The following is a 25547-nucleotide window of genomic DNA, read 5'->3' as shown; positions in this document are numbered from 1 at the left end:
GGGCTGCTCAGAGACACTCACCATGCTACATACATGCACTAATGAGTAATTAACATATGCTAATGATATACAAGGACTCATCAACGCTAATCTCAAAACTGGCAGATTGTCAACTCTTGGGGGCAGCTCGCCACAGCAGCGACCCCTGTGACAGGCAAAACCACCAGGGGTGAGAAAAGGCAGGGATCTGTTTTGAAAATCAAAACCCTCCACCTCTCAGCTGCTGACAGCAAGAACTTTAGACCCTACTGAAGGCCATGTTGCCGGTCTAACCCTTAACGAGACATGTCTGCAGACAAGAGGTTTATTCTAGATGTTTATTCACTGTCGTGGCTGAAACAGAACTAAAGTTAGTGGCTCCAGAGGGCAAAAAATTTTGCAAGATCAAAGGGACAGACCTTTGTGTGACATTTCTGATACCTCTTTCCTGACTCTTCAAGGTCAGAGCTGAACTGTTTCTGTTTCTGTATTAGGCTGAACGTGAGGCAGCAGTGTGCCCAGGTGGCCAAGAAGGCCAATGGCAAGGGGAAGGGAAGTCATTCTGCCCTGTACTCAGCACTGGTTAGGCCACACCTTGAGTATTGTGTCCAGAAAGATGTTGACTTGCTGGAACTTACCCAGAGAAGGGCAACAAAGCTGGTGAAGGATCTGGAGCACAGCCCTGTGAGGAGAGGCTGAGGGAGCTGGGGTTGCTTAGCCTGGAGAAGAGGACGCTCAGGGGAGACCTCATTGCTCTTACAGCTACCCGAAAGGTGGTTGTAGCCAGGTGAGGGTTGATCTCTTCTCCCATCCAACCAGCACCAGAACAAGAGGACACAGTCTCAAGCTGCACCAGGGGAGGTTTTTTTTATGCCATGGGTTAGCTGTTTGGGTGGGTTGGATTGGTTGATGGGTTGGACGCGATGATCTTGAAGGTTTCTTCCAACCTGGTTTGGTTTATTCTAAATAAATAAAGGTCAAATATTGCCTCTATAGTGCTAAACTGGATAGCAGGAATAGCACAACATCAAAAACTAGCTACAGAAAATGCACAGAGCCCAACACAAGCAGCAAACACTCACTGAACTTCCACCAGTTCACGTGGCATTTCATTTAGAGAGGAATGCTGCTTTAATTCTTCCTCTTTGACAAAAGCCTGGCAGAAGTGAAGCAGACAGATTCTCCCTGTTCCCTCAATTGTAAACAAGGCTGTTATTGATCAAACAATCTGCCCTGCATTCACCTGGCACCTCTGACTCCAGCTCTGACTTTGTGTATCATATCCTTGTCTTAGTGCTTCCAGAAGGGCAACTGTATCCTGGGCTGCATTAACAGAAGTGTGACCAGCAGGACAAGGTAGGTGATTCTGCTCCTCTACACTGCTCTGCTGAGACCCCACATGGAGCCCTGTGTCCAGTTCTGGTGCCCCCAGTATAAGACAGACAAGGAACTGCTGGAGTGCGTTGAAAGGATGTCATGACCATGGTCAGAGGGCTGGAGAAACTCCCTTATGAGGACAGGCTGAGAGTTGGAGGTTGTTCAGCCTGGAGAACAGAAGGCTTCAGGCAGACCTAATCATGGCCTTCCAGTACCTGAAGGAGGCTACAAGAAGGCTGCAGAGGCCTGCAGTGACAGGATGAGGGGCAATGGTTTGAAATGAGAGCAGAGCAGATTTAGATTGGCTGTTAGGAACCAGTTCTGCACAATGGGGCTGCTGGAACACTGCAATAAGTTGCCAGGGAGGGGGTTGGGGCCCCATCCCCAGAGCTATTCAAGGTGAGGGTCAACAGGGCCGTGAGCAACCTGATCTAGTTGAGGATATCCCTGTTGACTGCAGGGAGCTTGGACTAGATGCCCTTTGGAGGTCCCTTCCAACCCAATCCATTCTATGAGTCTCTGAAATCCTTCTATGCAGACTGCTGTACCAGGGGTATTCATGGCTGTTATGCAGCAAAGGTGAGCTTGCCTTCCCCAGACATTTACACCTAATAGCCTGGGCACATTTGTGGCTATTTTGTCTCTGCCACTAACACCATTTGGAATATCCTAAGTAACTTTTTTAAAGTCTATCCCCATTTTGTCACTCTGGAACACTCCTATTATAGGTATCCTTCACATCACACACAGAATATTAGTCTCAAGATAAATGCTAATATCCATTTCTATTTCTGTGTATTACTATTTCTGCTCTAATTTCTCTGATGGTCCCTTTTTATCAGCCATTTGACACTACTTCCACAATGCACTGAACACTTTTTTCTTGGCTGCCCTCCATTTAATCTGTGGTTCTAAAGCTGAGAGCCAATCCTCTCTCAGGAATTGGTACAATGGGGCTTAAAGAAGCCTCCTATAAAAAGGCAAAATACCTGTGAAATGAATTATCTGACGTGGTGCTGTCAACATCTGTCAGTACAAAGCACAAGTGCCATCCAGGATCTTCTTCCTACTTTTTGCTACCCACATTCCAAAAGCTGCTGCAGTGCTCCATCAGAAAGTCAGCTCTCTTTTGCTTTGACTCAGAAGTCCCTCTCTATCTTTTTCTGTCTTACCAGCCCATGCATTTTCAGCACTACATTCCTATTTCACAGAATCAGAGAGTGGCTTTGCTTGGAAGAGACCTCCAAGCTCATCCAGTTCAACCTTCAACCCAACACTGAAGGATCACCACTAAACGATGTCCCTACATGCCAGGTCCAAAGGCTGCTTAAACACCTCCAGGGATGGTGACTCCAGCACTGCCCTGGGCAGATCATTCCAATGTTTGAGGACCCTTTCAGTGAAGAAATATTCCTTAATATCCAGCCAAAACCTACCCTGGTGCAGCTTGGAACCATTTCCTCTAGCCCTGTCACTTGCCACCAAGGAGAAGAGGCTGCCCCCTCCTTGCTCCAACCTTTCTTCAGGTATTTGTAGACAGCAACAAGCTCTCCCCTCAGCCTCCTCTCCTCCAGACTGAATAACCCCAGCTCTCTCAGACTCTCTTCATAGGCCAGGTGCCCCAGGCCCTTCTCCAGCCTCATTGCCCTTCTCTGGACACACTCCAACCCCTCGATATCCTTCTTTCAGTGAGGGGCCCAGAACTGAACACAATACTCCAGGTGCAGCCTCACCAGTGTCCAGTACAGGCATTGACCACCCCCCTGCCCCTGCTGGCCACCCTGTTTCTAATGCTATCTCCCCCTATTCCATGTCCTTGGGTCATTCTGCCTACACCATCTCCTACATCCTCCCTCCTGTTTTCATCAGTCCCTTGTGTTTCTTTAAGTCACATCAAGGTAGTTCCCCTGTTTCCCAGCAAGCTGGTCTCCCTGCTTTCCAATGTGTGCACAGAAGAGCTCTAGCATTGCTCATTCCTGTGGCCAACACATCAAAAAAGGCAATCCTGTCACTCCATTCCTCTATACTGAGACCTCACCTGCAGTACTGTGTCCTCAGAACAAGAAAGACTGGAACACATTGGGAGCCCAGAGGAGACCCACAAAATTGGTCAGAGGCAGGATCTGTGAAGAAAGGCTGAGAGGGTTGAGGTTGTTCAGCCTGGAGAAGGCTCCAGAGAGACTTTATTGCAGCCTTTCAATACTTAAAGTGGCCTACAGGAAAGACTGGGACAACCTTTATAGCAGGCCCTGTTGCAACAGGGCAAGGGGTGGTGTTTTTAAACTAAAAAAAAACAAGGAGAGATTTAGACTACCCAAAAAGCAGACATTTTTTATGCTGAGAGTGGTGAAACATTGATACAAGTTTCCCAGAGAGGTGGTAGAAGCCTCATCCCTGGAAACATTCAAGGGCAGGACGGACAAAGCTCTGAACAGCCTGACCTAGTTAGGGATGTCCCTGCTTACTGCAGGTGATGTTTAAAGGTCACTTCCAATCCAACCTATTCCATGATACTACAGTTCCCTGGTCCTGTCCAGACCAGTGCTGGCTTGCAATGCTGCTGCCACTTTTTATTTCCTGGTGGCACTGACAGCACTCTCAAATAAGTAAGTCAGCAGCAATACAGATGATCCAACCTCTTCTTTCATTAAATAAAGGTTTGGCACCCTCAGTAATCATCTGAAAGAAGTGCAGGCTTTTCCACTGAATCATCACTGAAACTATCACATTTTCTGCCCTTCAAGACCATGCCTGACAGCAAATGAAACTTATGGTCAAACAATTTCAATTCTTTTGTTGAGTTTTCAAATGCTACATGCTAATGAATGCAGGATGGCAATCAGGGATGATAATTTTTGTTTCTTTTTGTAATGAACCTGATGAAATTTCAACCATAACAGAACCACATTGCAGGAAAATAAATTCCCTCCTGTCATTCACAGAGAAGAGAAAGCTCAGAGGAGACCCTATTGTAGCCTTCCAGTATCTGAAGGGGGCTACAAGAAAGCTGGGAAGGGACCTTTAAAGGTGTCAGGCAGTGATAGGACTGGGGGAATGGAGCAAAGCAGAAATGGGTAGATTCAGATTGGATGTTAGGAAGAAGTTCTTCCCCATGAGGGTGCTGAGACACTGGGACAGGTTGTCCAGGGAGGTGGTGGAAGCTTCATCCCTGGAGGTTTTTAAGGCCAGGCCGGATGTGGCTCTGGGCAACCTGATCTAGTGTGAGGTGTCCCTGCCCATGGCAGGGGGTTTGGAACTAGATGATCCTTGAGGTTCCTTCCAACCCTGACAGTTCTATGATTCCATGACTGATCCCAAAATACTGCCTTTAAAAAGTGCTTAAGTGCTTATTTTAAACATCCTTTTAAAGGAGGGGTATTTCCTAAGCTAGACAGAGAAAAAACCCCAACAACAAACAAGCCACCAAAACTAATCAAAAGGTGAAAATCTGCTGCGTTGCACTGGTTCAAGCAAGCCAGGCAAGTACAGTGTCATATTTTACTTTGTGTCTCTTGACAGGATCATCAAGTAGATGAAACATCTCAGTGACTGATGGCACTGCACTGAGTTTTCTTCCCAAAAGTCAGAGAGATCAAACGATGTTTGGAGCGGCTGAGACTAAGGAATTCCATTAGATGTTGCCTTGCCCTCCCCTCTTTCTAATAAGAGGAAAGCTGTTTTAGAACATGTGACAAATGTCTGCTCACAGCAGAAATAAATCACACCCCACAGAGTGCAGCACTATTAATTGTGCAATCATAGTAATAACTTACTGGGATAGAAAGGAAGTGTTATGAGGAGGGACACAGTAGCTAAAAGCACTTCATAGAATCATAGAATGGCTTAGATTGGAAGGGACCTTAGAGATCATCTATTCCACCTTCCCCACCATGGGCAGGGACACCTCTCCACTAGACCTGGCTGCTCAAGACCTCATCCAACCTGGCCTTGAACACCCCCAGGAAGAAGGCATCCACAAGCTGTCTGGGCAACCTATTCCAGAGTCTCACCACCCTCACACTGCAGAACAACTTCTTAAGATCCAATCTAGCCCTACTCTTCCTCACCTTAAAATCATTCTCCCTTGTCCTGTCACTAGACACCTTATGGAAAGTCCAGGGAGACCTAATAACAACCTTTCAGTACATCAAGGGTTCTACAAGAAGGCTGCAGAGGGACTGTTTCCAAAGGCCTGCAGTGGTAGGACAAGGGGCAATGGTTTGAAATGAGAGAAGAGGAGATTTAGAATGGATGTTAGGAACAAGTTCTGCACCATGAGGGTGCTGGAACACTGCAACAGGTTGCCCAGGGAGGTAGTTGAGGCCTCATCCTTGGAGATAGTCAAGGTGAGGTTCAACAGGGCTCTGTGCAACCTGGTCCAGTGGAGGATGTCCCTACTGACTGCAGAAGGGGTTGGACTGGATGACCTTTGCTTTCAACCCAGACCATTCTATGAAGTTATTGAGTATCTTCATCTTTCAGAAAAGCTGAAGCTTGGTGAAGTTAAACAAAAAGATGCCAATAGATATTTTATAAGTGAGTTTACTATTTGTGAGAATAATGACTTGACACTATCTGAAAGGAAAGAGAGAAATAGGCAGGTATTAGGCAAACCTTGCAAGACCAGCCTGATAAAGCAGCTTTCTCAACTCACAAGAAGTCAACAATAGTCAAGCTGTCACAGAATCACAGAATAGTAGGGGTTGGAGGGGACTTCTGAAGATCATCTAGCCCAATCCCTCTCCTAGAACAGCTCCACCTAGAGCAGGTAGCACAGGACCACATCCATTTGCTGTACTCAGCATGATTTCAGTATAACCAAGTCCAAAGACAGAGAGTAAAATAAAGCTTCTACTGCATTTTTCCATGTGCAACATACGAGAGACAACTGTTCAGACACTAGAATGACCTTTAGGATAAACCTATGTGCCAGCTGAAGCACAGGAACCACAGCTCCTGACTTGAACAGTTTAAAAGCCCTTTTATGCTTCTGCAGTGCTCCATATGTGTGTCTGCAAGCAAGGGCTTGCATAGCTTCCTATATACTCATGAACAAAGCTCATTTGTTGTGCAAATTCCTGTCTTTGCATGTTGATTACTTCCTTCTACGTCTGCACAGAACACAGCAGCAGCACAGAGGATACATCCAACCTCATCCTCCTCAATCAATGATGCTACATTCCTAAGCTTTGGAGTAAAGGAAGATTTCTTTGTGCTTAGCACTCTTGCTGCCTGGCTGGTTGGTTCTCTTGTGAAAAATGTGGCCTTCTGGATTGCCCTTTGCGAGGTGGTTAACACTCTTCCCCTGCCTGTATGGATAATTAGGTGCCCTGTTTCAGCAATTTTAATTATCTCATGCAAATAGGCTTGCTGGGGGAGAGATGAAACAGTATTTAACTGCTCAAACAGACACTCTGGCTCTTATTGCAAAGGGTATTGATATAAAATATGAAGGACACTGTGAAATAGATTAACATTTTGGATAGGTGAGTTTCTGAGCTTTCCTGATCTTTCTTCTCTCCACCCCCCTCCACACCCCTCACCCTCCCCCCCCCCCCCCCACATGGGATACTTTTATTGTTTTGCTTTTCAAATCCAGGATATTTCAGTCCTCCTGTACCTCCCTGAAGTAGGTTAAATGTTATTATGACCCTCAGAGAGAAAAGAAAACACTACTGAGGCATCTCAAGTCTTTGAGAAGTGTCACGTGAGATTAATGATTGCTAATGTTCACTGTGGGATTCAGAGGTCAAAGTGTAGAGTTGAAACAAGGAGTGAATCCTAATGTGATTAAGAATTATGAAGATTTCATCTGCTGCTTCTTTGCTTTCACATTACTCAGCAATAACCTCATTATTCACGTTCAGCATCAGGAATATTAATCCCATAATGCATGCTTACAGCAGAGCATACACATGGACAGGGGACAGCTAAAAGGTGGTAGGGAAGTTATGAATCTTCTGGGCTCAAGTGGGGATAGAAAGCCAGCTGAAAGCAAAAACAATGGCTGGCCTCAAAATTAAATCTTGGGAGTCCAGGCTAAGAAAGACACTGAGGTGCTGGAGTGTGTCCAGAGAAGAGCAATGAGGCTGGAGAGGGGTTTGGAGGGCATCTGCTATGAGGAGCAGTTGAGGGAGGCAGGGCTGTTTAGTCTGGAAAAGAGAAGGCTGAGGGGAGATCTTAGAGCAGTCTCTCAGTACCTGAAGGGAACCTACAAGTAAGCCTGGAAGGGATTTTTGCTAGGGCCTGTAGTGACAGGATGAGAGGGAATGGATTGAACCTCAAGGAGGGCAGATTTAGACTGGAGGTTAGGAAGAAATTCTTTGCAGTGAGGATGGTGAGACCCTGGAACAGGTTGCCAAAGGAGGTCATGGAAGCCTACTCCCCAGAGGTGTTCAAGGCCAGGTTGGCTGAGAGCTTGAGCAACATGGGCTAGTGGAAGATGTCTTTGCCCATGGCAGGGAATATGGAACTGGGTGATCTTTGAGATCCTTTCTAACCCAAACCATTCTATGAATCTATGCAAACCAGAGCTTTCAGAGCTAAATGTAATGACTCAGGTATTACTTGTCAGCTGAAGAAAATGATTTGCAGGTGTCTGTATCATGGATGAATTTTCAAACCAAGAAGTGAAAAACAAAAAGCAGAACACTTTAGAAGGTACTGGAGAAATTTCAGTTAAAGAAGCTTGTATGCAATCCAGTCCTCTCTCTGTCATACTCACTTACACCATGGAGAACTGCAAGGTTCTCTCAGTTTCAGTGGGACTCTTTCTGACTTACCAAGGCTAGAGCAGTCTGAGAGGAGCCTTGGCAGTGAGAAAATTCAGTGAGCACTTTGGGAATCACTTAAAATGCCCCACATTAGTTTCTGCCAATAAAAGAGTACTTAGATTAGGTACCATGATTGAAACCTGAGTCCTGTAGATGAGTTCAAACACACAATTGCTGTTTTTAAAGTAGGGTTTAAGTGACTCAGTTAACAGAGAACTTATTCCAGGTCAAGACCCAGGCACAAATCCAGGCTGGGCAGTGACTGGCTGGAAAGCAGCCCTGAGGAGAGAGACTTGGGGGTGCTGGTGGACAAAAAGCTCAACATGAGCTCTCAGTGTGCACTTGCAGCCTGCAAAGCCAATCAGATCCTGGGCTGCATCAGGAGAAGTGTGGCCAGCAGGTCGAGGGAGGTGATCCTCCCCCTCTACTCAGCTCTGGTGAGACCCCACCTGGAGTACTGCCTCCAGTTCTGGAGCCCCTATTACAAGAGGGATGTGGAGGTGCTGGAAGGTGTCCAGAGAAGGGCCACGAGGATGATCAGAGGGCTGGAGCACCTCTCCTATGAGGACAGACTGAAGGAGTTGGGGCTGTTCAGTCTGCAGAAGAGAAGGCTCCCAGGTGACCTCATTGTGGCCTTCCAGTATCTGAAGGGGGCCTACAGGAAGGCTGGGGAAGGACTTCTCAGGATCTCAGGGAGTGATAGGACTAGGGGGAATGGGATGAAGCTGGAGGTGGGGAGATTCAGGCTGGATGTGAGGAGGAGGTTCTTCCCCATGAGAGTGGTGAAGCCCTGGAATGGGTTGTCCAGGGAGGTGGTTGGGGCCCCATCCCTGGAGGTGTTTAAGCCCAGGCTGGACGAGGCTCTGGCCAGCCTGATCTAGTGTGGGGTGTCCCTGCCCATGGCAGGGGGGTTGGAACTAGATGATCCTTGTGGTCCCTTCCAACCCTGACTGATACTATGATACTATGACAAAAAAAAAAAAAGTAGGAATGGAACTACAATTGCAAAGTATCAGAGGATAACCTTGGCACTGCTAAATACCAGGAACTAATTAAACCTTTTCAGTGGTAAAAATGCCACTCTTCCTCAAATTGAGGTATGTGATTACTGTGGGAAAAAAATAAAAATAAAGAAGAAGACATTTCTTTTTTTAAAGCTATTTTCAGCTTTTAGCAGGACATGCTGCTTGGTGAAAGAAAGCGAGCAAAACGGGTAGAGGCGGTAAGAAAAGAGATAAAACAAAGCAACAGGAAATTCCCATCATGGGTAATTAGCCTTTTGAAAATACCACAAAGGTACAAAAGAAGGAAAAGATCCTACCAAACCTAACTTTCCAGTGTGGGATACTCCGAGCTCTAAGCTAACATTTATGTCATATGATAAATCGTAGAATGGCTCAGGTTGGAAGGGACCTTAGACAGCCACTCCGATTTCTCCACCATGGGCAGGGATGCCTCACAACTAGACATCATTGCTCAAAACCTCTGAACATGAGCCTGCAGTGTGCCCAGGCAGCCAAGAGGGCCAATGGCATCCTGGCCTGCATCAAGAACAGTGTGGCCAGCAGGAGCAGGGAGGTCATTCTGCCCCTGTACACTGCACTGGTTAGGCCACACCTCGAGTCCTGTGTCCAGTTCTGGGCCCCTCAGTTTAGGAAGGAGGTTGACTTGCTGGAACGAGTCCAGAGAAGAGCAGTGAAGTTGGTGAGGGGTTTGGAACACAAGCCCTATGAGGAGAGGCTGAGGGAGCTGGGATTGCTCAGCCTGGAGAAGAGGAGACTCAGGGGTGACCTTATCACTCTCTACAACTACCTGAAGGGAGGTTGTAGACAGGCAGAGGTTGGTCTCTTCTCCCAGGCAGCCAGCACCAGAACAAGAGGACACAGTCTCAGGCTGCACCAGGGGAGGTTCAGCTTGGATGTTAGGAAGAAGTTCTATACAGAAAGAGTGATTGCCCATTGGAATGGGCTGCCCAAGGAGGTGGTGGAGTCGCTGTCACTGGAGGTGCTCAGGAGGAGACTTGCTGGGGTGCTTGGTGCCATGGGTTAGCTGTTTAGGTGGGTTGGATTGGTTGATGGGTTGGACATGATGATCTTGAAGGTCTCTTCCAACCTGGTTTGGTTTATTCTAAAATATTCTCATGCAACCTGGCCTTCCACAGCCCCAGGGAGGAGGCATCCACAACCTCCCATGGCAGGTTATTCCAGAGTCTCACCACCATGGTCTAAGGGAAGATGATATTGAGATACCAGCATAACTAGTTATGATTTAAGTGCTAAATCTCATCTGTAAGAATCATAGAATGGCTTAGGTTGGAAGGGACCTCAGGGATCGTCTACTCCAAACACCCCACTATGGTCAGGGGCATCTCTCAACTAGACTTGGCTGCTCAAGGTCTCAGCCAGCCTGGCCTTGAACAACCCCAGGGAGGAAGCATCCACAACCTCTCTGGGCAGCCTATTCCAGAGTATTACCACCCCTTGTACTGAAGAAGTTCTCCCTAAGATCCAGTCTAACCCTACTCTCCCCCAGCTTCAAACCATTCCCCCTCGTCCTCACTCTATATACTCTCATGAAAAGTCCCTCTGCAGCCTTCCTGTGGGATTCCCTCAGCTATTGGAAAACAGCTCTGAGATCCTCCTGGAATCTTCTCTTCTCCAGACTGAACACCCCCAGCTCCCTCAACCTAACCCCACAGCACAGGTGCTCCAGACCTTGGATCATCTTTGTGGCCCTCTGGCCTCACTCCAGCATCATTATGTCCTCTGATGGTGGGGACTATTTATTGCAGCTGCACGTGAGTGCACATATCGCTGCTCAGCCAAAAAGTGACTTCTAAATTCCACAAGCTTATGATTTAGAATGATATTTGGAATGATTTATAATACATGATTTATAATTCTACCATAAACCTATTAGAAACTTCATCCATAATTTAGATAATCCACCAGCAATCAGGAACTGAAAGCTTCCCTTCAGGAAGGTACAGGCCTGGCTGGATCTGTGCATTAGTGTATGAAGTCATGCAATTGCAGAATTCATTTTGTTGGCAGAGACTTTTAAGATCCTGCTATGGGGACAGGCTGAAGGAGCTGGGGTTGTTCAGCCTAGAGAAGACTCCAGGGAGACCTAAGAGCTTCCTTCCAATACCTGAAGGGAAGGCTGGAGAGAGACCTTTTCATAAGGGTGTGTAGCAACAGGACAAGAGGGAATGGTTTGAAGCTGAGGGATAACAGGGTTAGATGGAAGCTTAGGAAGTTTTTTAGTACAAGGGTGGTGAGACTCTGGAATAGGGAGCTTGTGGGGGTGTTCAAGCCCAGGCTGGTGGAGGCCTTGAGCAGCCAAGCCTAGTGGAGAGGTGTCCCTGCCCACGGCAGGGAGGTTGCAGTAGATGAGCTGAGGTCTGTTCCAACCTGAGCCATTCTGTGATTAGTGTATGAAGTCATAGAATCGATTTTGTTGGAAGAGACCTTTAAGATCAAGTCCAAGCACTAGCAACACTCTCATGAGAAACAAAAATAGCATGCCTCTGCCTACAGAAGGGAAAAAGAGGATGTTTGCTGTGGCTTAGCTTTAAGGGTTAATTGACTAATACATTTCATCACCACAGAGGACTGATAAACAAATGAAAAATTTCAGTCAGCTGTAGTGCCTGAAGCAAACACTGAACTTTCTGCTTCAGATACCCCCAGCATCTGTGTATCTAGAAGTGAGAAAATGCTGGTGTCAGTCCTGGGTTGCATAAAGGGAAAAAAAAATGTGGAGCAATTCTTATGTCACCTCCCCATAGTGCTGGAGCTCAAAGAAAGAAACAGATTCCAGGTCTTAGACATGACAGAGAATATCACATGTCATTAGATTTTCTCTGATGACTTAAAAACCCAAAGTCTAAGGTGAATAAAGAAGCAATACTTGGGTGTAGTTCAATGAATTTCTCTGAATGCACAGTGTGAATAAACTCAGAAATTGGTTGAGATGGTTTGAGTTTCACTGTCTTGTCTACGAAGTGCTAGAAAATACAGCTCATAAAAAGCAGCATGCCATGGATTTCACAGAATCACAGAATGTTAGGGGTTGGAAGGGGCATCTAGATATCATCCAGTCCAACCCCCCTGCCTGAGCAGGATCACCCAGGGCAGGTCACACAGGAACACATCCAGGAGAGTTTGAAAGTCTCCAGAGAAGGAGACTCCACAACCTCTCTGGGCAGCCTGCTCCAGGGCTCCAGTGAAACCTCCTCTGCTCCAGCTTTGCACCCATGGCCCCTTGTCCTGTCACTGGACATGCCTGAGCAGAGCCTGGCTCTCTCCTCCTGACACTGCACTGCACACCTTTATCAACATGAACGAGGGCACCCCTCAGGCCCCCCTGTTCCAAGCTCAAGAGCCCCAGCTCCCTAAGCCTTCACAAGGGGGTGTTCCACTCCTTTGTCTACCTTCATGGCCCGGTGCTGGACTCTTTCAAGCAGTTCCCTGAGGAACTGAAAGGCCTAGAAGTGGATATAATATTCCAGATGGACACAATATTCAAGATCTGTGCCGCCTTCTGTTCTCAAAACTCCAGAACAAACCCACCCTCTGTATCTGACAAAGTTTGGCTGGGGCTACCGCGGTCCATCCCCTTAACTTATTTTCTCATTGTATTACCTCTAGTCCTATTGCTTGATACCGGGGAGAAGAAACCAACAGTCACCTCACTACAACCTCTTTTCAGGTAGCTGTAGAGAGCAAGAAGGTCACTCCTCAGCCTCCTCTTCTCCAGGCTAAACAATCCCACTTCCCTTAGCTCCTCCTCGGAAGACTCGTGCTCTAGACCCTTCACCCTTCATTGTCCTTCTTTAGACCTGCTCCAGTACTTCTGTCCTTCTTGGAGTGAGGAACTGAAAGCTGAACCCAGAATTCAAGATGTGGCCTCACTGCAGCCAAGTACAGAGAGACAACCAGTTGCCTACTCTTGCTGGCTGTACTATTTCTGATGCAAGCAAAGGTGCTGTTGACCTTCTATTCTTAAGAGTCTCCACTCATGCTCCTAAACAGGTTCCTCAGCCAGTTTGTTTTGCTAAAAGGAAAGCTTGAACTGTTGCTTCTTGCAGTTTCCAGAAAGTGAACTGTAAACATTGCTTATGGCCTTGGTTATGGATTGTTTGCTTTGTAGTATCAACAACGTGAGCTCTGTAACTCTGTCAGGAGTCTTCACATCTGATGTGGGCTAGGAGGTATTACATCCACAACTGTTCTACTGCTTTTCTGGCATGCTTCTTGGAGGGTATCTGAAGGTACCTGTGGGCACTTCCATATGGATAACACTTGCCATTTCTGTGACCTCACATTCACAGAATCACAGAACTGACAGCGTTGGAAGGAACCTCAAAGATCATGCAGTTCCAACCCCCCTACCCTGGGCAGGGACACTTCACACTAGATCTGGTTGCTCAGAGCCACATCCAGCCTGGCCTGAAAAACATCCAGGGATGCAGCTTCCACAACCTCCCTGGGCAACCTGTTCCAGCATCTCACCATCCTTATGGGGAAGAACTTCTTCCTAATGTCTAATCTAAATCTCCACTGCTTTAGCTTGGATTCATTCCCCTTAATCCCATCTATCACTACCTGACATCCTAAAAAGTCCCTCCTCAGCTTTCTTGTAGACCCCCTTCAGATACTGGAAGGCCACAATAAGGTCTCCTTGGAGCCCTCTCTTCTTCAGACTGAACAACCCCAACTTGATAGGGTGCTTGGTTGCATGGTTTAGTTGATTAGGTGGGTTGGACAATAGGTTGGATGCAATGATCTTGAAGGTCTCTTCCAACCTGGTCTGGTCTATCCTATCCTATCCTATCCTATCCTATCCTATCCTATCCTATCCTATCCTATCCTATCCTATCCTATCCTATCCTATCCTACTCCTATTCTATCCTATCCTATTCTAATTCTACTTCTATTCTATTCTATTCTATTCTATTCTATTCTATTCTATTCTATTCTATTCTATTCTATTCTATTCTATTCTATTCCATTCCATTCCATTCCATTCCATTCCATTCCATTCCATTCCATTCTATTCTATTCTATTCTATTCTATTCTATTCTATTCTATTCTATTCTATTCTATTCTATTCTATTCTATTCTATTCTCGCAGCCTGTACTCATAGAAGCAGGAGCTCCAGCCCTCTGATCATCAGCACAAATCAGAGATAGTCAAGGACTAATGTCTACATCTGTGGAGCAGCAGTTCCAAATGGTGGAAGAGAACCAAGTGCACTTGTACAGGTCAGCTGCATTCTTAGGCACAGTGTCTCCAACACAGCCAATACTCCAAGTCTTCAGAAGGAGGTGTCTGAACACATTACACATATTCATAAAGTAAGGGACTCATTAACATTAAACCTCCCCAAGCCAATCTGAAGCTGGTCAGGTGGAAAGCCTAATTCTCAGAAAAAGAACTGCTGGGCTCCTCAGGTGCTCTGAATTCCTGTGTCAGATGGACAGTTTTAATCAGGACAAAGCTCCTGCAGTGCCTGGCATCGTTGGGAATTGCTGTTTTCTGATCGATGGAATAGATTGCATGGGATTAGCCCTAATCAAGTACTTCAATAATGAGAATCTCTCCATCCAGCATCAAACAAAGCCACACAAAACCGAGCTTCCCCCAAGTCTCAGCAGAGTTTGAAGAGGAAAGGACACAAATTTACAGTGAGGGTGATGAGACACTGGACCAGGTTGCCAAAAGAGGTCATGGAAGCCTATTCCCTGGAGGAGTTCAAGGCCAGGTTGGATGAGGCCTTGAGCAAGCTGGGCTAGTGGAACGTGTTTCTGCCAGTGACGGAGGAGATGGTCTTTAGGGTCCCTTCAAACCCAAACCATTCTATAAACCCAAGACATTAAGTAAATTGCTGTGCAATAAATATTTACTGTTGTAGGCTCACTAAATAATGAAAAATAAGGATGGGTCTAACTTCATAGGCAGTGCCAAGATACACATTTACAAACAACAACCCAGTGCAAAGCTAACCAGAAAAAGCTGACAGTTCCAAATAATCTGTGTTCAGTCCTCCCATATTTTAGCCATCATCCAAATTGTGCAGCTATTGCATTTCATTAGACAAGAGACCAGTTTAGACTTCTACATCTGAATCCATAGTCCATTTCAATGCAAAGCAACACATGTATTAAGAGATACATTTGATTCCCTGAGGCTCTGGCCAGGCTGATCTAGCGTGGGGTGTCCCTGCCCATGGCAGGGGGGTTGGAACTAGATGATCCTTGTGGTCCCTTCCAACCCTCAATGACACTATGATACTATGAAAGCTTAATTTTGATGCACTTATTTATCACTGGATCTCTTCATGGATTTGTGCATTGATTTTATAGGGAGGGATTTGTTTTCTCAAACAAAATGTCAAAACTGAGGGTGGATAATAAATATATGTAATGGAGCTCTTAATGTTCATGCAAACCTCATATATGGCAGAGCTGCTAAAGCCCAATAAAAAGTAAGAAGCTATTTCAAATTATTTCCTTTGAAGCAATTGTCTACATTTAATATTTAAGCCTGAGGGGAAAATTAAAGCAACAACACTTTCACTGAGTAGCAGCCTCATAAAACATGGATGAGTGCTTCAGTTTTGATGGGACAGCATGTGTCAGGAATTTACTGTATTAAGGTAGTAGCAGATCAAAGGACAAAACAGATTCTGTTCAGAAAGATGGGAAAGAGGCTGATTAAAAAGTAAAACCCCAAACAAATCAACAACAGACTTTAAAATGAGCATCACTGGGGCCCTAGATAGTCTTCAGATGCTATTGAAGATATTGACTTTTCTCTAGTCCTCATTTTTACCTCTGCATTTTTCTACCAGTCTAAATCTAGTCTTTGTGCATTTCCAAATCAGACAGATGAAGCTCTCCCAAGCAAGTAAAAGGGAGGATTCAGATCAAAGACAATAAATTATGACAGCTCAAGGCAGAGATAGCTCATGACGATAAAACACATGGAAACAATCCACTTTGCATCAGATTGCATGGTCCATGGATGGTAAGGGATGATGACATTCAGACAGCAGCATAAGTAGCTATGAATTGAGTGCTAAATCTCATCTGTAAGAATCATAGAATGGCATAGGTTAGAACAGACCTCAGAGATCATTTACTCCAATTACCCCACTATGGATAGGGACACCTCTCAACTAGACTTGGCTGCTCAAGGCCTCAGCCAACCTGGCCTTCAACACCCTCAGGCAGGAGGCATCCACAGCCTCTCTGGGCAGCCTAGTCCAGAGTCTCTCCATGCTTGTACTGGGAGACTTCTTCCTCAGCTCCAGTCTAACCCTGCTCTCCCTCTGCTTCAACCCATTCCCCCTTGTCCTGTCCCTAGACACCCTCATGAAAAGTCCCTCTGCAGCCTTTCTGTAGGATCCCTTCAGGCACATGGAGTCTTCCTCACACACATGGAGACTGGATAAGGCAGTTAGTGCCATGGTTTAGTTGATCAGATGATGTTGGGTGATAGGTTGGACTCAATGACCTCAAAAGGTATTTTCCAACCTGGTTAATTCTGTATTCTGTAAATGTAGTCAAAAGAGCCAAAATTGAGGCAAAACAGAGCTCCATTTATGACTGATCTGGAGGATGGAAATGGCAATGAGGATTAAAACTGCAGGCAGAAAAGAAGAGCTGCCCTTTTTATGGGTTCACAATGTTCTCTGTACTCCTGCTTGCAATTATACTCTAGGGTGGCAATCAGTCATCAGGAACATCCAAAAAAGAGTAATATCTGCTGCAACAGAAGTTATTCTGTTCACATGGGGTGATGAGCCCTTTCCATGATCCAGAATTCATTTCTCCTACATCAAAAGCACCCAAATTATACCCTAGCAGTGTTTAAGCATGGTTAGACTCAGAAAACTTAAGAGTGACAATTCAAGCAGAGTTAAATAGAAGTCAGAGGGAGTTTAAGCTCATTTTAGAGCTAAGATATATATTAAAATTCATTTCAAACCCTGGGTTGAATATATTGCAAAGTAACATTTAACAGTGGGAATAGAATAGAATAGACCAGGTTGGAAGAGACCTTCAAGATCATCGCGTCCAACCTATCATCCAACACCACCTAATCAACTAACCCATGCAACCAAGCACCCTGTCAAGTCTCCTCCTGAACACCTCCAGTGATGGCAATTCCACCACCTCCCCGGGCAGCCCATTCCAGTGGGCAATCACTCTCTCTGTGTAAAACTTCCTCCTGACCTCTAGCCTGAACCTCCCCTGGCGCAGCCTGAGACTGTGTCCTCTTGTTCTGGTGCTGGCTGCCTGGGAGATGAGACCAACCTCTGCCTGTCTACAACCTCCCTTCAGGTAGTTGTAGAGAGCAATAAGGTCACCCCTGAGGCTCCTCTTCTCCAGGCTAAGCAGCCCCAGCTCCCATAGCCTCTCCTCATAGGGCTTGTGTTCCAAACCCCTCACCAACTTCGTTGCCCTTCTCTGGACTCGTTCCAGCAAGTCAACCTCCTTCCTAAACTGAAGGGCCGAGAACTGGACACAGGACTCGAGGTGTGGCCTAACCAGTGCAGTGTACAGGGGCAGAATGACCTCCCTACCCCTGCTGGCCACACTGTTCTTGATGCAGGCCAGGATGCCATTGGCCCTCCTGACTGCCTGGGCACACTGCAGGCTCATGTTCATCCTGGATTGCATCTGTCTTTACCATGAGAGGCTAATCTGACCCATCAGACTGCTTCCCAAGTTAGGGTTCTCCAGTCTGGAGAAAACAAGGCTCCAAGGAGACCTTGTTGTGGCTTTCCAGCATCTGAAAGGGGCTACAAGAGAGCTGCTGAGGGACTTTTTAGGGTCTTAGGTAGTGGTAGGACTGGGGGGGAATGGAGCAAAACTAGAAGTGGGTAGATTCAGATTGGATGTTAGGAAGAAGTTCTTCCCCATGAGGGTGGTGAGACACTGGAACTGGTTACCCAGGGAGGTGGTGGAAGCCTCATTCCTGAAGGTTTTTAAGGCCAGGCTGGCTGTGGCTCTGAACAACCTGATGTAGTGCAAAGTGTCCCTGCCTGTGGCAGGGGGGTTGAAACTAGATGATGATTGAGGTTCCTTCTAACTCTAACAATTCTATGATTCTGTGATCTTCTTCTTGCTGCTTTTGCTTGGCTCTTACCTTCCAGATTCAAAGGTGAACCATGTCGAGTCGCGGCCATATCTCCTCAAGGAACTCAGAGGCCACATGACCAGCTTGACCTTGGCATTGTGGATGTCCCAGAGATAGATGTTTTCATGTGTGATCTGCATTGTACATTCTCCATAGATGTCTAAATTTGGTGTAGGCATAAGGTACACATTGAATCGTTCTGGAAAATGAAAAAGAAAACCAACAAACCAAATCATTGTCAGTCGAAACAAGAAATTACCCTGGGGAACAAAAACCAATGCAATTAAATCTTCATTTTCTGATGGTCCAGAAAGCAACATGAAATTTGTAGTGTTGAACAGAGGTGGGGATCCACTGATATCCATAAAGCCTTGCTAGTGCACATGAAAAGCTTAAGAGAGGAGAGAATCTTCATTTCATTTCCCTTCATTTCCTTTTCATTATAAATAATGCAGCAGACAGAAACATCTTTCACAGACGATCTGCACAGCCCTCTGACAGTGTCCCCAGCAGCTTAACTCAAATCACAGAATCACAGAATGGTCTGGGTTGGAAGGGACCTCCCAAGGCTATCTAGTCCAACCCCCTGCACTCAGCAGGGACATCCTCCACTGTATCAGGCTGCCCAGAGCCCTGTTGAGCCTCACCTTGAGTATCTCCAGGGACGGGGCCCCAACCACTTCTCTGGGCAACCTGATCCAGTGTTCCACCACTCTCATAATAAAGAACTTGTTCCTAACAGCCCATCTAAATCTGCTCTTCTCCAATGTGAAGTCATTGCCCCTCATCCTATCACTACAGGTTTTTGGAAACAGTCCCTCTCCATCCTAATTGTAGCCCCCCTCAGGTACTGGAAGGGCACTATTAGATCTCCTCAGAGCCCTCTCCTCTCCAGGCTGAACAACCCCAGTTTTAACCTCACATTAAACTCCATGACTCTTTAAAATAACAATGATTCTCTATTAAGAGCCTTCCTTCAGGTACTGGAAGGCTGCTCTTAGGTCTCCATGGAACCTTCTCTTCTCCAGGTTGAACCAGTCCACCTCCCTCATCCTGTCCTCATTAAGACTGGTGCTCCAGCCCCCTGATCATCTTCATGGCTCTCCTCCGGCCCCACTCCATCAGGTCCATGTCTCCATTTTTTAGACATTTGATATATTTATACATGCCTTTCTGGCAACTTGGTGAAATTATTGCAGATTAGTGAGCTCATATAGAATGTGAGAAGTGTGTGAGAAGCAAAAGTTTGGCTAAGGAATTAACAGTAGCAGGAAACTGCTGGGTGAGCAGTTAAGAATTTCCACCCTGCAGAGCTCTAAGCAAACTTGTCATCCCCAATGTTATTCTGCTACAGCCAATTCAATTTTCTCCCATTAATGACTCCCCAATTGATCCACTCAGTCTCACAGCCATTCAACCTCTTCTCTCAAGTGCCAGTTCTCATTAATCACACAAAGGGGTGTTAGCCCTAAAAGTTTCATTTTATGACTAAGGTCCCAAGTGTGAAATTCTCAGTGCTCTGTAAAACCTTGTGACATGCAGCACAAATAGATTGGCAGGTGATGCAGAGAGCACTCCAAAGAATTTCTCCTACTTCTCAGTGAAGTCTGTTGGGCTCAGGCCTCACCTAATGTGATGGAAGGGCTCACACATGGGAGTATGGATCAGTGACTGCTGGAGTGATAAACAAGGTAACTTATCATAGGATCATAAAATCTCTAAGGTTGGAGAAGACCTTCAAGATCATCGAGTCCAACGCTAACCCAGCTGCCATGACCACTAAACTCTATCCTGAAGCACCACAGCTTTCTGAACACCTGCAGGGAGGGTGATTCCACCACCTCCCCGGGCAGACTCTTCCAACCCCTCACCACTCTTGCAGCAAAGAAATTTTTCCTCACCTCCAACCTAAGCCTCTCCTGGTACAACTGCAGCCCATTTCCTCTCATACTACTGCTGGTTCCTTGGGCGAAGAGACCAGCCTCACTCCAATATCCTTTCAGGGAGCTGTAGAGAACAATGAAATCTCCCCTCAGCCTTCTCTTCACCACACTAAAAAACCCCAGCACCCGCAGATACTCCTTGTACGATGCCCTCCAAGCCCCTCACCAGCCTTGCTGTTCTTCTGTTGACACCCTCCAGCACTTCAATGTCTTTCCTGTCCTGTGGCACACAGAACTGAGCCCAGCACTCAAGCTGTGGCCTCACCAGGGTTGAGTACAGGGGCACCATCACTTCTCTACTCCTGCTGGCCGCACTCGTTTTGGTACAGGTCAGGATGGTGGTGGCTTTCATGGCCACCTGTGCACACTGCTGGCTCATGTTCTGCCATCCACCAACACCCCCTGATCCTTTTCCACGAGGCTGTTTTCCAGCCACTCTGTCCCAAGCCTGTAGTGTTGCTTGGGGTTGTTGTGACCATACTTTGCAATGGAATTATATATCTGTGTGTGTATGTGTATATATATATATATATGTATGTCCTTTTTCAGTATCTAAATATCATTGTGCTGGTCATGCAAATACGCTGGTCAGCTTTTATCATATGTTAAGAATAGAATAGAATAGAATAGAATAGAATAGAATAGAATAGAATAGAATAGAATAGAATAGAATAGAATAGAATAGACCAGGTTGGAAGAGACCTTCAAGATCATCGTGTCCAACCTATCATCCAGCACCACCTAATCAACTAACCCATGGCACCAAGCACCCTGTCAAGTCTCCTCCTGAACACCTCCAGTGACGGCGACTCCACCACCTCCCCGGGGCAGCCCATTCCAGTGGGCAATCACTCTCTCTGTGTAAAACTTCCTCCTGACCTCCAGCCTGAACCTCCCCTGCTACAGCCTGAGACTGTGTCCTCTTGTTCTGGTGCTGGCTGCCTGGGAGAAGAGACCATCATCTGCCTGTTTACAACCTCCCTTCAGGTAGTTGTAGAGAGCAATAAGGTCACCCCTGAGTCTCCTCTTCTCCAGGCTAAGCAGCCCCAGCTCCCTCAGCCTCTCCTCATAGGGCTTGTGTTCCAAGCCCCTCACCAATTTTGTAGCCCTTCTCTGGACACACTCCAGCAAGTCAACCTCCTTCCTAAACTGAGGGGCCCAGAACTGGACACAGGACTCGAGGTGTGGCCTAACCAGTGCAGTGTAGAGGGGCAGAATGACCTCCCTGCTCCTGCTGGCCACACTGTTCTTGATGCAGGCCAGGATACTCCAGTTCTGCACTGCCCTGCTGTGTCTTGATGTTACCTCCACTCTTTGAAAGACGAATGCAGATGACGGATCTATCAGCCAGTTCTCTTTTACATTACATGACATCACACAAGCTGTCTCTGGGGGAAGGGAACTACTATATGAGAATGGAAATCCTTCCCTTTTTCTGTCTTCACTGACAGAGTGCCTCAGCAGAGAAAACTGAATGGTACAAGGATTTTCTGAAGTAAACATGAAACTGCCGTGTTGAAGGCACAGACTATCTCAACTGGGTTTGGAAGTTACCAGGATCCTCATGAAACACTCAACTTCTCCAAAGTGTTTGAGGATATTATTGCATAAAGGGTATTCAGGACATCTGGTATCCTCAAACTGTCAGAAGGCATTTCCTGTCTTTGCATGGGAGGTTAGTGTCTAAGGTGAGGTGTCATGGATTACAGAAAGCATGGCTGACGAAACTGAAGATCGTCTGCAAGGCAAAACGTAGCACCCTTGGAACTGACTCAAACTGGCAAGGAAAAGCAAGTGTACAAACATATGTACACTGGAAAAGACTGAGGATGGATATATTTGCTTTTTGAAACATAAACTAACACTTTTGAGTAGTGGAAGACTGAAGACATGGGAAGATGTGGGCCCTGTTTAAAGATCTTAGGAATTAAAATGCAGGATCCAATGTTTCCACTGCAGAAAATGTTTGAACAGGTACCTAGGTAATGGTAATACAATCCTTCAGGTTTTGCCCTTAAACTCATCCAGGCAAGAACAAACACTCCTAGGCTAGACTGGGGAATCCCAGTTGAATTCTCTCACTGGAACCTTGAGAGTTACATCTAATAGGATATTTAGCTTCTCTGTGGGTCAGACACCATCTGCGTATGAGTGGGATGAGAAAATAACAGCACTGAGTAATAAGACTGAGTAAACAGTATTTAATGGGGGACCCAGAAAACAGGGAGATGGTAGAAACCAAACAAGAAGAAGCCATCCTATTGGATGAGACATGGCTGAGACTGAGCAGGTGCAATTCCTCAGCACTCAGAGTCATTATTCTCCTACCTCCTCTGAAATTTGTGAGAGCAAAGTTCAGGGAGTGAGGGAGCCAGGAAGAGAAAACAATGCTGATCACTTCTACACTTACTTCTTCACTCTTTTCAATGGAACTTCTGTTAAGGTTTGGAGCTGGCAGTTCAGCCCAGTTCCTAATTGCAAAATAAGAGCAAGAATTTTCCACATATATTGTGTGTGAAAGATAAATAAAGTAAGGAATTGGACACAATAATAATAGCTGACAAGTTTATATCATCCCATTCGCTTGGTGGATAGCTTATACTTGGTTGCACAGACATTCTCTTCCCTTTTTCCTTCTCTCTCTGCTGCTTTTACTTGCATGGCTTGGTGCCTTATCTCCCTTCTGACCTTCTGCTGGCTCAGCTGAAATACCAGGGAAGGGAGGAGGCTGCTAGCAGTCCCTCTGGGCTGCCCAGTGAGGTACTTCCGATTGCTGAGTAGTAAATATATATAAGTATATTTTGTACATGCCTTATCACCTTATACCATTTCATATTTAGTTCATTTACTTGTAAATATATAGCTTCATTTTTTCCTTCCAAACTTCCTGAGCTAGTCTGGTGATTTCTTCTGGAGGTAGCTCTCCATTCTGGGGGGTTAACCTCCAATTGTTGGGGCGGGGAAAGACAAATCCTAACCCTATAACAACTGCTCTTTTTTATCTCCATGAATAAGCAGAGCAATGCTTCCTCATACACTTTGTGCATGAAAGGTGGTCAGCATTTCAGCTTTGGCAAGAGTATGACCTTTAATAACATCTTCTAGGGTGCAGCAGCTGAGTCTTTGTTCAAATGAGCATATCGACTGAGACAGAGACTTGGCAGCAGCTCGGAAATGCTCTCAGCTTTTCAGATCAGTGTCCAGCTGACAGTAAGGCCCAGTGCTCCCCGGTCCTGCCATTTTAGCATGGGGTTCCTTTGCCTAAACTATCCCAGCTGGAAAAGTGAGCAGATGACATGCTTTGTCAACTGAGCAATCCACATGCTTTGTCTCACTTCTGCTTTAATACGAGAGAAAGAGCTGTTTCTGGAGGGAAGTACTCAGGTTGGTGGGGTCTGTGTAAGAAGAAGCCTTAAAAACAAACATTCAGATTCTACCTAGAAAAAAAACTCCTCCATCTATCTGACTTCTGCTGCTGACCATCTGTAGCTAATTTTTAGGTGGAAAAAGAGCTTTAAGTTTTGAATTCACAGCATTTTGTGGTTTTTTTTGAGTTCATCCCTACCCCAGGCCTATTGCAAGGATTCCTCCCTCCTTTACACAATTTGGTCCTTTGCTTATCATTATTCTACTTTGCTTCAATTAAAAAAGTATGGAGATGTCTGTGAGAGACTAAAAGTTTGTCCCTCTTGGTGTGACTCAACAAAGAGAAAATCACTTGCTGCTTGCCCAGACAATTGCTGATATGTGTTGGGCAGAGCCACTGGAAGGAAGGTGCAAAGACCAATCCTGGATGCAAATCACCTTGTGATTGCATCGTGATAACACTGGACTGCAACAATGGACCCAAGGACCCAGCCATCATGCCTTTAGGGCAAGATAATCTCCACCCATCAAGTACCCTGGGAAGGGTGACACAATGGATTCACCACCTGTTTCCTGATGTGTAAGGAGTGTGGGGGCTTGTCTGGATGGAGACGGAGGAGGCGGAGGCCCCCCCTCCATCCAGAACCTTGCCCAAACACACAGAAATACACAGAAAGATTTCCAGGGGAATGATACCTGGATATTTACCTAAGGAAGATTTCCTGGCCCTGGAATTCCTGAGGGACAATACTTGGATACATACCTAAGGACTAAAAACTGTATAAAAGACTGGAGCCACTACTGGCTTGTTAGGGAGAAGGAAAACGGAGATGAAGGAAAACACAGGAGACGGACCATGCCGCTGAGGAGGAAAAGCTGGGACAATGCTGCTCCGGAGAAAAGAGGCTGCCCAGAGGACCACAGCTCTTCTCCAGCCAAAGCCTCAGCACCCTTTCTCTACAGACCCAGGCTACCCAGAGGACCACAGCTTTTCTCCAGCCAGAGCCTCAGCACCGTTCCTGTACCAACCCAACATCTCCCCAGAGGACCACAGCTCTCCACCAGCCAGAGCCTCAGCACCGTTCCCGTACCAACCCAACATCTCATAGTTTCATAGTTTCATTCAGGGTTGGAAGGGACCACAAGGATCATCTAGTTCCAATCCCCCTGCCATGGGCAGGGACACCCCACACTAGATCAGGCTGGCCAGAGTCTCATCCAGCCTGCTCTTAAACACCCCCAGGGACGGGGCCTCGACCACCTCCCTGGACAACCCATTCCAGGGTTTCACCACTCTCATGGTGAAGAACCTCCTCCTCACATCCAGCCTGAATCTCCCCACCTCCAGCTTCATTCCATTCCCCTAGTCCTGTCACTACCTGAGATCCTGAGAAGTCCTTCCCCAGCCTTCCTGTAGGCCCCCTTCAGATACTGGAAGGCCACAATTAGGTCACCTTGGAGCCTTCTCTTCTCCAGACTGAACAGCCCCAACTCCTTCAGTCTGCCCTCATAGGAGAGGTGCTCCAGCCCTCTGATCATCCTTGTGGCCCTTCTCTGGACACGTTCCAGCACCTCCACATCCCTCTTGTAATAGGGGCTCCAGAACTGGACACAGTACTGCAAGTGGGGTCTCACCAGGGCTGAGTAGAGGGGGAGGATCACTTCCCTCGACCTGCTAGCCACACTTCTCCTGATGCAGCCCAGGATCTGATTGGCTTTGCGGGCTGCAAGTGCACACTGAGAGCTCATGTTGAGCTTTTTGTCCACCAGCACCCCCAAGTCTCTCTCCTCAGGGCTGCTTTCCAGCCAGTCACTGCCCAGCCTGGATTTGTGCCTGGGATTGCCTCGACCCAGATGCAGGACCCTGCACTTGCTCTTATTGAACTTCATGAGGTTGGCTTGTGCCCACCTCTCCAGCCTGTCAAGGTCCCTCTGGATGGCCTCCCTTCCCTCCAG

At 46.5% G+C, this 25547-nt stretch overlaps 1 protein-coding gene across 1 annotated transcript in view; it reads right to left on the bottom strand.

The window, feature by feature from the left end:
• DOK6 (docking protein 6) overlaps positions 1–25547 on the bottom strand; it is a 276783-nt gene that overhangs the window by 72958 nt on the left and 178278 nt on the right. The window contains exon 5 of the mRNA XM_068147758.1: positions 18292–18481. Within this exon, the coding sequence (XP_068003859.1) occupies positions 18292–18481 (190 nt within the window). The remainder of the gene's footprint in view (positions 1–18291; positions 18482–25547) is intronic.

This window comes from Melanerpes formicivorus, unplaced genomic scaffold (genome assembly GCF_026170545.1).
Source record: "Melanerpes formicivorus ecotype bairdi unplaced genomic scaffold, bMelFor1.0.p_v2 SCAF_15, whole genome shotgun sequence".
NCBI classification, from domain to species: Eukaryota; Metazoa; Chordata; class Aves; order Piciformes; family Picidae; genus Melanerpes; species Melanerpes formicivorus.
The sequence above is the reverse complement of the archived record's forward strand: the minus strand, read 5'-3'. Positions and strand labels throughout refer to the sequence as shown.